This window comes from Chrysoperla carnea, chromosome 3 (genome assembly GCF_905475395.1).
Source record: "Chrysoperla carnea chromosome 3, inChrCarn1.1, whole genome shotgun sequence".
Taxonomy (NCBI): Eukaryota; Metazoa; Arthropoda; class Insecta; order Neuroptera; family Chrysopidae; genus Chrysoperla; species Chrysoperla carnea.
In genome coordinates this window covers 84,253,211-84,265,574 of record NC_058339.1, presented here as the reverse complement: position 1 = coordinate 84,265,574, position 12,364 = coordinate 84,253,211, and the positions used below count along the sequence as shown (strand labels likewise).

Sequence of the window (12,364 nt, the reverse complement as noted above, 5' to 3'; positions counted from 1 at the left end):
ATACGGACACCCACTTTTATAATACTTAAAAAACATAAAAATAAATAAACTAATAAAATAAACGATTGAATAATTTACAAACTTATGTTCGTACCATTTTGCAACAAAGCTTAGAAAAAATGGATCAAGTCAAGTAAGTTAATAATAAATTAAAAAATTTCAAAATTGATTCACAATTTTGTTTTTAGGTTTCTGGGATGTATTTATGGAGGTTGTACAATTCTTAACAAACGTTTCACACTCTCCTTGTTAATGTGTATTGGATTTACAATAATGTTTTCAGGAATTAATTTGACTCAAAGAAACAGATGTTTGAGTTTATCGCATGGAGTAAGATATTCATATTTTAAGCTGTTGCGTTGTTTAGTCTACTTAAAAAGGAATAAAGTCAATTCCAACTAAATTTGCAAGTGCACCATACAAAAACTTCAGTATTGTTGTCTAATTTATATTCATTATTCATTTTCCAATTCATGTCCTTGAAATCACAGTCACTCTTTCAATGACTAGCATTGTGTGGTTTGAATTAAAAATAACCTTTCATTAAATTAATAAACAATATACATATTTGTAGCAAAGTTTCCCCGGGTAAGGGTTGCTGAATTATTTGAATTTTTACAGGAGATTGACGATCCATTCATACACCTGTCAAGTTTTTTAATAGGATACATAATAATCCAACTTCCAGCTGCTTGGGTTACTTTAAAATTTTCACCACTTATTTGGTTTGGCCGAAGTATTTTTGCACACGCAATTCTATTATTTGCAGTAGCGTTATTAGGAAGTTTTGGCTACGTATTTTTGGTAGTATTGAAATTCTTTGAAGGTGCTTTATCAGTAAGTGTAATTTCCTGCACGAACAAATCGAAAATATTTTGAATCGATTTTTTTAAAATAATTACTAGGGAATAGCATTTATAGTTTGCCATGCTGCTTGGAAAAATTGGACACCTGCTGCCGAACGGTCCACATTACTCACTTTTGCTTTGGCTGGAGGGTATCTTGGTGATTTCTTTGGATTAGTTATGTCTATATTTTGTGCATCATTACCATTTTGGATGTTTGTATGTTGTATTATTGGGATTTTTGGTATAATATGGTGGTTAGTTTGGGAGCGTACAGTGTATGAAACACCAAATAAACATCCGACCATTAGTAATGAAGAACTTAATCAAATCCATCCCCTTATTCAAGATGAAATTCGACCAACTGAGGGTGTATCATGCAAAGAAATTATTTTGTCAATACCATTTCTGGTCTTGGTAGCTGTTAACATTTTAAGAGCTTGGAATTTAAGGTTTTTAATGTATCGCGTAAGTATCATTTTTCAAAAGTAGATTTAGAGGTGCCAAATCGAAATGTGAGAATAATTGGAAATTCGAAAATACCTGGAGAAATTAGATAATTCTTCGATTAATTAATTTATTTATTTATTAATTTTAATCTACAAATAAAAATATTTTGTTTTTTTGTTATTATTTCAAAATACATGGTTTGAAAAGTTTTGAGGATAATTCGTGTACTTTCAGAAACAGATAATTCTACTCTTTTATAAAGTTGAATGAAAATATGTATTTTCATTGAGTAATTATTATTAACTTTTCAGTGAAAGGTTGATTATAGTACCCTACTCGTATAGTCTTAAATAAAAACTTAAATGAAACGATTTAGTCTTTAAGTTTATAGTAAACGTACCGATTAGAAGATAAATTTTCTAGTACAAATTACCTGAAAATATTTCACACATGAAGACGAACCCTAAACAACAACGAAAATTGACAAGTATCAAACATGTATAACATCGCGATCGTCAAGTAAATGCAATCCATTCATTATTCGATGTTATATTCGTATTTTGTACTTGCCTATTTACGTTGTTGGTTGGTGTTTGTCATCGTGTCTGATGGCCATATCATTAGATTGATTTATTTAAAAACAATTATTGATTTTATCGTTTTAGAAAGAGGATATGATCATTACAAGTTTTATAAGATTCACTTCATTTCCATTATCTGGATATTTGGCTGATGTTTTAGTACGAAAAACATCATTAACAATAACTAATGTTCGAAAATTATTCGTTATTGGTGTTACTTTGTTGGAAGCTGTTTTTTTCTTTACATCAATGTATCATGACCATTTGAACAATGCAAATTGGTTGTACTGGGTTTCATTTTTAATGCAGATATTATATCATGTCGCAATTAGTGCAGTCTGCGTAAATGCTGTCGATATAGCACCAAGTCATGCTGGTGTTACAGCTGCGATTATGAATATAATTTTTCACATAATTGTGTCATTTGGATTCAAAATTGAATTTTATTTGCATGAAAGAGATGTAAGTATAAACAATATTTTATTTCAATATTTCCAAGAAAGGTCAAAAGCAAACCTTTCACCGTGTAACAAAAAAAAAAACATGACAAATAATATTTTAAATATATATTTTTAAGTATGTAAAGTCTTTCGTTTTGCATATTTGGATGTGCCATTTTTACAAAACGTGCTGTCATGACTCAAAAAAATTACTTCGTTCTTTGCAACTAATTTCTAGAAAAATGAAAAAATCAATTTTTCCAAACGTTTTCGGGTCAAATAAGATTTTTAGTTGTTTTTTTCGGAAACTATAATGCCCATTTTCCACTAAACTGGCAAGCAAAAACAAAACAAAAATTCATTCCGAAAAATCAAAACTGGCTATCAATGTAATGGCCAATAGTGTTTCGGTTTATTCTATTTTCAACAAAAACTCAACTGTGCGTTTAGTGGAAAACTGGCATAATACAAGGCTGCTTCCGGAAATTTTTCTACATAGTTTCATCATTTGAGTTTTCTCACAACGATGAAATAATATTGTCCTTATCTGTAAATAAATAATATTATCATTTAATAATATAATGAAACGATACAGAAGTTATCATAACATTTTCACTAGCAGCACTGAATTCCGTTCTGGACGCAACGTTAGTAGGAAAAGAGCTAATGTTTGTGGAATAATTTTTTACGCAATACAAAGAAGTATCTGTTTCGATATTTCGCTAAAATGTGTTTGATTTTTTTTTTAAATTTCTATCCTTGATAAAAGAATGGTCAGCCGAAAAGTACACTGACCCTAAGCTGATGCGGTTCTGGGATCCATCTATATTTTGGGCAATTTGAAGTTTAAGATTGAACATGGAGATTTGAAATTTTAATGTTTTAATTTGATTTTTTTTAATCTTTTAGTGGACTCGTTTGGTAGATTTCATATCAATAGTCGGGCATTTAATTGTTGGAGTACTATATGGAATTTATGGAACAGCAGATCCTATCACCGTGAAAGGATAATAATACTTATATTATTTATAAATTGTAAGGCTGTAACATTTATTAATTATTTTTAGATGATATTTACAAAATAATTTATTGGTTCGCTACGAGTATGATACCGTGATTATTCCATCTTGCCTGTGCCAACAGTCACAGTGTATCCCATTGCTTAAGGTATTCTAACTAATTGAAATATCGAGACAAAATATTTTATTTTAGTCTGACTTTTATCATTTTTAGTGGTTTGTCACAGTTTATTTTATTTCAAGAATTGGATATTTGCTTACTGGAATAGTTTATGGAATTTATGGAACAGCGAATCCTGTCACTGTGAACTAATAAAACGTTCCATTTAACAAAATGTACCTTGTATTTTTGGGATATTTTACAAAATAAATTTGTTGTAATTAAAAATTGATATTAGTTATTCACTCAAGTCCTTACTTGCTATTTTAGCCGTATGAACAATCCTCGTACCAACATTAATAGAAACGAAATGCAATATGTTTGGGATTTTTCAGTCTATTAATACAAAAGCCAATAATTTGTGTAATTCTCCGAAATTATTGCTTAGAAGATGAAAATATTTCGTAGATTGTTTTTTGTACGTATCGGAAACGAATTTTTAAATTTCTATGCGATGCGACCTTGCTTCTTAAACAAATATTACGATTATTGCGGAATAAATTCTTCGAATTTTATTTCGTATTTTGCGCATTTAGCATTTTCATATGTAGGAGCAAGAACCTGCATTTTTGGCTCCGATTCCGGGAACGCTGAAACTTCTTTTGTAATAAATTCTTCACCTATTGGACTGAATGTTACTTGACCAAAAAAATTAAAGGTACTTGGAAACCTTTATCGTTCGCATCAAGGATAATAACTTATACTGAACAAAGCTTTAATAAATGTTCTCACGAATTACTAGCGATGGTCTTATTGGAATCAAAAAAATGCATAATTGCGTGTCGAATTGAAATTTTTACATTGAGACCAATTTCAATGTTTTATCCAATTAATTCTAAAAATGAAGATTTATTAAATCGAAGTGATTTTATAAATCTATATAATCGAAATGTTACTATCTTCGTTGTTACGAAGATAGTAAAAACTTTAGGCATTTTCTTCAAATTGTTCATCATCATCAGGTTTTCAACGTCACCAAGTCGTCTTCATCAATACTACATCATCAACGAAGTACAACAATAAAGAATTTACAGATCTTAAGTGTTTCTTCATTGTAATTAGAAAATGCTTAAAATTAGTTTTCAAAATTTTTGATATTTTCAATATCATCATATTTTTGAGAGACCAATTTCTAACTATTTTCTTTCTTTTCTTACTATTTTCTATTGTCGGGACTTACATCACCACAAAGTCATAGTTTTTTTTTTTGTGTGTAGTTTTTCCCCAACTACGCATAATCACATGTAAATCAAAATTTGCATTTTAAGTTCTGTGCTTCCAAATAAAGCAAATATCCGGCCCGGTGAGGTAATGTAAAGACTTCGAAATTGCGTTTCTGTCGAGTGTAAGGACTTTCGTTTGTAAGCAACTTGTTGTTTGTACTTCATTATAGCGGAATAAATATTGAGAAATAGTTATTTTGGTTTTATTTCGTATTTTAGTTTTCAACATTTTTCATATAAAGAATAAAATCCTACAGTAGATACTTATCTATTCAATTAAAATTACAAGGCTGACAACACCAATTTCGCGATTAAATTAAACATCTTAATTCAGTTTTTGTTACAGGGCAGAGTAAACTAGAAAATGTTTTATCTACAAATATTTGATCTAGCAAATAAGCACAGTTTTAGCATATAATAATGAAATTATATGTCGTATTAAAGTACTCCGGCTGTTTGAGTAAGTACGGTTCATTTTTTTGCGGTAAATGATAGTTCCAAGTTCCTTGATCACAATAAACACAGTTGTAGGGCAAAATTTTGAATTATTTCATTTTAAAATTGTGGTTTTTAATACAGTACCTACAATAATGTTAAATGTAAAAAAATTAATCGGTGATTGAACTTCAAAAAAGTTTTCAGCATGAAAAAAATTTATCACAAATTCTGTTTATGCAAAAAAAACTATTACCTTACCGCATTTTCCACAAAAAAAAATTTGTTTAGGGCCCTTTTACGATATTTTTAGAGCATTTTATTATATTTACGTCTTACAAATTGCCTTATTGATTACACAGTTGACTCCACGACAGCCGTACTACTTTAATATGTTTTTTTCTGCTAAAAAGTAGGAAAAAATGTGTGTTAATTAAAAATTGATATTAAAAAGTTTGTTAATTGTGCAAAAGTCTTGTCGTTTCGTCTCATTCATGGTCATTACTATATAAATAAAAAAATTTTGCGTTAACGTCTATCAATCTTGCTTTTTTTCTACCCTTACGAAAAGAAAGTTTTTCTTCAAATGTATATCGTATTTTTCTGTAAAATATTATGTTTGGTTATACATTAAAAAAAATACGGGTTGACTTGGGTACTTCCTCTTTTTTCGTCAGTTAAAAAACAAAAGTCAACTAATATACAAATGCATAGAAAATACCAAATTGTACACGGTAAAACATTAAAAAATGTTATTTCTTTACTCAAATCTACTTGAATAATAATCAATCTTTACGTTGCATGTTGTTGCCTTCCAGTAACTAATTTTTTTTTATTCTTGTAGTTGCTATCTCATAGACATCAATATTTATTAAGAAATTAGAGAATAAACCATAGTGTATTGTACTCTTGATGCTATGTTATCCTACAACGTATAACTAATACTGGACATCCACTTTTTTAATACTTAAAAAACGTAAAAATTAATGAAATAATTAAATAAACGATTCTCTGTACGGATTAGGTAATTTAATAATTTACATTCTTATGTGTGTAGCTATTTTGCAACAAAGTATAGAAAAAAATGGAACAAGTCAAGTAAGTTTATTACAAATTAAAAAATTTCAAAATTGATTTAAGATTTTTTGTTTTGTTTTCAGGTTTCTGGAATATATTTATGGAGGTTTTCCGAAACTTGATAGATTTTCGATTATAAACAAACGTTTCACACTCTCCTTTTTAATGTTTATTGGATTTACAATAATGTCTTCTGGAGTTATGCTGACTCATGGAAACAGTTGTATGAACTCATCGAATGGAGTAAGATATTTAGATTTTAAAGCCGTTGTATCGTGAAACTGAAAAAAAAATTGACTCAATCGCAACAAAATTGAAAAGTGATCATAAAACTATTTCTAAATCACGGGCTTTGCTGTCGTTTAAGTCATTGGAACATTTTAATTGGACATTTTTCACTTTACTTATTTACTAGACTGGGTTAAAAATAATAAATTATGTTTTCTTAAATTTAATAATTTTTATACATATATGCCATAATTTTTCCATGCAATGATTGTTGAATGTTTTGAATTACTGTCTAAATTATTCGGTTTACAAAAAAAAATTTTCAAACAAAATATGTTTGCGTATTTAAAAAGAACAACTTTGTAATTTAAAACGTTCATGTAATGTTTGTTAATTATGAATCAGAATGAGGTTTTTATTGCACCTGAAAACTTCGAATTGAACTTAAAAGATCGAATTCGATATCGGTATAAGATGTGTGCTTTTGAAACTAACATTTTGCGTCTGAGTCATTTTTCTCGATAAAATTTATTTTCAAGCATATGTCAACTTAAAAAAGACATCCTGTATACATTTACAGTAAAATATATCCGCGCAAGAATTGTTGAATTTTTTGAATTTTTACAGGAGATTGACGATCCCTTCCTACATCTATCAAGTTTTTTAGTAGGTTATATTATAATCCAACTTCCAGCTGCTTGGCTTAGTTTAAAATTTTCACCACTAATTTGGTTTGGTCGAACTATTTTGGCTCACGCAATTCTATTATTTGCAGTAGCGTTATTTGGAAGTCTTGGCTATATATTTCTGGTAGTATTGAAATTCTTTGAAGGTGTTTTAGCAGTAAGTATAATTTTCTCCACAAATAAATCAAATTATTTTTACCGAAAAAATTGTTAATAATTACCAGGGAATAGTATTTATAGTATGCCATGCGGCTTGGAAAAATTGGACACCCGCTGCAGAACGCTCCACATTACTCACATTCGCTTTGGCTGGATCGTATCTCGGTGATTTATTTGGAATAGTTATGTCTATATTTTGTGCTTCATTACCATTGTGGATGTTTGTATGTTGTATTATTGGGATTTTTGGAATAATATGGTGGTTAGTTTGGGAGCGTACAGTATATGAATCACCAAATAAACACCCGACCATAAGTGATGAAGAATATAATCAGATTCATCCACTTATTCAAGAAGAACTACGACCAACTGAAGGTGTATCATGCAAACAAATTATTTTGTCAACTCCGTTTCTAGTGTTGGTAGCTTTGAATGTTGTTAGATCTTGGAATGGAAGGTTTTTAACTTATGATGTAAGTAGTATTTTGCAGACGTAAATTTACGATTACCAAATCAAAAATTGGGAATAATTTGATCATTCGAATATATCCAAAATTATTCAAATTTGTGAAAATTAAAATAAATCTCGTTTATCGTGAATATTTACAAAAATAAGACTGCATAATAATTCTACAAAAAAAAAATAATAATAATTCTTCGATTAATTTATTCATTATACCATGTATATATGAAATATACATGGTATATTAAGATTAGTCCCAGTTTGTTTAGTTTAGTTTGTAACGCTTAAAAATATTGATGCTACGAAAAAAATTTTTGGTATAGGTAAATCGATCGGAAATCGATCCGAAATATCGTTTTTTTCAAAAATTACTCGGCCAAATAATTTTTTACGATATTTTCGAATTTTTCTAAGGGGTACCCCTTGAAAAAATTGCAAAAAATCGATACAAATTTATCGTCTCCAATTTCGATAAAACTCTTTATATAAGGTAATTTTGACCCAAAAAATGCAAAAATCGGTTTCATTTAACGATTGGGCGAATAATTCTCGAGATAATACCGGAAATCGATCCGAAATATCGTTTTTTTCGAAAATTTCTCGGCCAATCGCCAAATAAACTCGATTTTTGAATTTCTTGGGTCAAAATTACCTTATAAACTGAGTTTCATTAAATTCCGAAACAAATAATTTTTTACGATATTTTCGAATTTTTCTAAGGGGTACCCCTTGAAAAAATTGCAAAAAATCGATACAAATTTATCGTCTCCAATTTCGATAAAACTCTTTATATAAGGTAATTTTGACCCAAAAAATCCAAAAATCGGTTTCATTTAACGATTGTCCGAATAATTCTCGAGATAATACCGGAAATCGATCCGAAATATCGTTTTTTCCGAAAATTACTCGGCCAATCGCCAAATAAACTCGATTTTTGAATTTCTTGGTTCAAAATTACCTTATAAACTGAGTTTCATCAAATTCCGAAACAAATAATTTTTTACGATATTTTCGAATTTTTCTAAGGGGTACCCTTGAAAAAATTGCAAAAAATCGATACAAATTTATCGTCTCCAATTTCGATAAAACTCTTTATATAAGGTAATTTTGACCCAAAAAATACAAAAATCGCTTTCATTTAACGATTGGGCAAATAATTCTCGAGATAATACCGGAAATCGATCCGAAATATAATTTTTTTCGAAAATTACTCGGCCAATCGCCAAATAAACTCGATTTTTGAATTTCTTGGTCCAAAATTACCTTATAAACTGAGTTTCATCAAATTCCGAAACAAATAATTTTTTACGATTTTTTCGAATTTTTCTAAGGGGTACCCCTTGAAAAAATTGCAAAAAATCGATACAAATTTACTGTCTCCAATTTCGATAAAACTCTTTATATAAGGTAATTTTGACCCAAAAAATACAAAAATCGCTTTCATTTAACGATTGGGCAAATAATTCTCGAGATAATACCGGAAATCGATCCGAAATATAATTTTTTTCGAAAATTTCTCGGCCAATCGCCAAATAAACTCGATTTTTGAATTTCTTGGGTCAAAATTACCTTATAAACTGAGTTTCATCAAATTCCGAAACAAATAATTTTTTCGAATTTTTCTAAGGAGTCATAAGGTCATTTGGGTCTTTGCTGCGTAGGTCCTACGCAGGTTCTTGTAAACCGTTAGAGATAGAACAAAAATTTTAATGTAAAAAATGTTGCTTATAAAATATTAAGCAACATTTTTTCGTAAACATCACTGTTTACCCGTGAGAGCACAAAATTGTATAGTATGTATGTTATGGTTATATCAGTTATAGTATCAGACAGAGTAATCAACACTGTCCATACATGGTATTTCGACAATTAACTCAGTCAATTGTTTGTTTTCTCTTGTTTATTTATTAGTTTTAATATATAAATATAGTTAAATTTTCTTATTTGTTATTATACCATGTATATATAAAATATATCGAGGTGTACTAAGTTTAGTTCCAAGTTTGTTGAACAAAATTTTGATATAGGTGTTCATAAAATCATCAGAGTCGCTTCCCTTTTGTCTGTCTGTCATTCTCCATAATAATTCAAGAACGAAACCAGATATCAGGCTGAAATTTTTATAGCGTGCGGAGGACGTAAAAAGTGAGGCCGAGTTCGTAAATGAGCAACATAAGTCAATTGAGTCTTGGGTCAGTAGACTCATTTTGTAAAATGTAAGAGATAGAAAAAAGTTAAAATGTAAAAAATGTTCCTTCTAAAAAAATAAACAACTTTTTCTTGAAACATTTGTTCGTCAACTTAACTGTTTAGCCGTGAGGCCGCAAATTAGATTAGAAACATTAGGTATATAGTATATCCATATTCTGAATCATATTATAAAAAATAAAATTATAATCAAGTTCCCAAAAAAAGATTATAATTTTTATTATCAAGTATACATAACAGGTATTGTATATATTTTAAATTTATACGTTACATTTATTATGTATGTGTTTGTTTGTTAATAGCATATACTATATGCATATCCATTTGATATTTCTTTACTTACGTGACGTTAAAAAAACAAATGATTGCGTAATCAATACTGTATACAAGATATTTCCACAATTAACTCAGTTAATTATTAGTATTATAAACAAAGGCAAAGGAGAAGGTTTACTCTTTAAATTTTCGATAAACGTTCAAATAAGAAGATAAATTTTCGAGTACAAAAACCTTTTATCACTCCAACTTAGTTCCCTTACCAGAAAATATTTCTTTTAAGGTATGGCCTGAAACGATGGCGAACTCCAAAGAACAATGAAAATAGACAAGTATCAAATAGTATGTAACGTCGTCAAGTGAATACAATCATTCATTATGTAATGTTGTACACCTACCCCTTTGAAACTTGCTTATTTTCGTTGTTGGTTGGTGTTTGCCTTCGGGTAGGTCTGTTCTCATCATTAGATTGATGTCTTTAAATAAGTTACTGATTGCATTGTTTTAGGTTGAGCATTCGATCATTATTTTGATAATAAGACTCATTGCATTTCCCTTATCTGGATATTTGGCTGATGTTTTGGTACGAAAAACTTCATTAACTATTACTAATGTTCGAAAATTATTCGTTATTGGTGTCACTTTGATGGAAGCTGTTTATTTCTTTATAATAATGCATCATAGCCACCATAACAAAGGAACTTGGTTACATTTGGTTTCATTTTTAATGCAAATATTATATCATGTCGCTTTTAGTGCAGTCAGCGTAAATGCTGTAGATATAGCACCAAGTCATGCTGGTGTTACAGTTGCGATAACAAGTGTTATTTCAGATATTATTATGTCATTTGGATTCGATGTTGATATTTTTTTGGATAAAATAGGTGTAAGTATGAATAAAATTGTATTTCAATATTTCTGATTAACCACAGAAATATTCCTTTCACCGTGTGACGTAAAATAATACGACAATTCAGGGTTAAAAATGCCAAAATGCCAAAATATGTAGATGCAACATATTCAAATGTTCATGGTGACTAATTACCAGAAATAATAAAAGATTGCCGTCGTGGGATCCCCTTTAGGAACGAAATTATTTTACATCCAAAACTACTAATACATATACATATGCATACCTATAGTTTTGGACGTAGTATAGTATAAAAATGCAAAATTTTTGTACTCATAGCATATCTCAGTGGCAAGCCGAGTCAAGGTACTTCGTTCCAAAAAATGTTTATTTTCCATCCATTCTCGAACTAAATAAAATCCTTACTTTCTTTTAAGAGATCTCGAAAACTAGATTTAGCAGATGTATTAAATGTTTTTGACAATTTTTTCATTTCTTTCCTTGATAAAATGAGTGAGTAGCCGAAAAGTACACTGACCCTAAGCCGCCCACCGTCATTTTAAACAATTTGAAGTTTGCAAATGTAAAATCGAGGCTTAAAATTTTAATGTTTTAATTTAATTTTCTTCATCTTTTAGTGGACTGATGTGATAAATTTCATTTCAATTGTTGTACATTTAATTGTTGGAGTAATATTCGGCATTTATGGAACTGCAGAACCTATCACCGCCAAAGGATAATAATGCTGACTATAAATTGATATTCTTGGCTGTAATATTATTTAATGGTTATTGGGTTGTTTTTACAAAATTTATTTATTTTTATTAAAATGTATTTGTTTCCTGTAGTCTGAATTTTTTTTTTATAGTATGTGACCTTGAATAAAAATGCTGATAGGATGATGGACAAATATAATTTGGGGCGATTTAAACCAAACTTGAATCGATTTTGGCTTATGAGTTGGCTTTGCAAAATATAACTTCATAAATTTAAGGTATCATGTTAAAATGATGCAGGAGAGGGAAGTTAACAATCTATGGCCATTTTGAGGGCACATTCCCTCGTATGTTGATTATATATAACGATAATTGCTGTTTCCAAGCAACTATAATAAATAACGTTCCGTTCAAAACTTCTGTTCATATTATTTTTGAGATATTTGGATTTTGAAATTTGTATGGGTAATATTATTTACCCACCCTTTCAATAAGCCATGAATCTGTGTTCACTTAAGATGTTTCGATACCAAAACGAAAGTGTTACC

General features: G+C 29.3%; 2 protein-coding genes across 2 annotated transcripts; both read left to right on the top strand.

Annotated features, from left to right (window-relative positions):
• The first annotated feature begins 72 nt into the window (after positions 1-72).
• On the top strand, positions 73-3,660 carry LOC123294587 (vesicular glutamate transporter 3-like). The gene is made up of 7 exons (XM_044875664.1): positions 73-133; positions 189-330; positions 622-837; positions 906-1,313; positions 1,961-2,338; positions 3,226-3,483; positions 3,550-3,660. Exons 1-6 carry the CDS (start codon positions 120-122, stop codon positions 3,325-3,327), a joined length of 1,260 nt encoding a protein of 419 aa, XP_044731599.1. The 5' UTR covers positions 73-119; the 3' UTR covers positions 3,328-3,483; positions 3,550-3,660.
• A 2,560-nt stretch (positions 3,661-6,220) lies between these two features.
• Positions 6,221-11,890, top strand: LOC123294586 (probable vesicular glutamate transporter eat-4). The gene is made up of 6 exons (XM_044875663.1): positions 6,221-6,251; positions 6,314-6,473; positions 7,086-7,301; positions 7,369-7,776; positions 10,759-11,136; positions 11,739-11,890. Exons 1-6 carry the CDS (start codon positions 6,238-6,240, stop codon positions 11,838-11,840), a joined length of 1,278 nt encoding a protein of 425 aa, XP_044731598.1. The 5' UTR covers positions 6,221-6,237; the 3' UTR covers positions 11,841-11,890.
• The last annotated feature ends 474 nt before the right edge of the window (positions 11,891-12,364 follow it).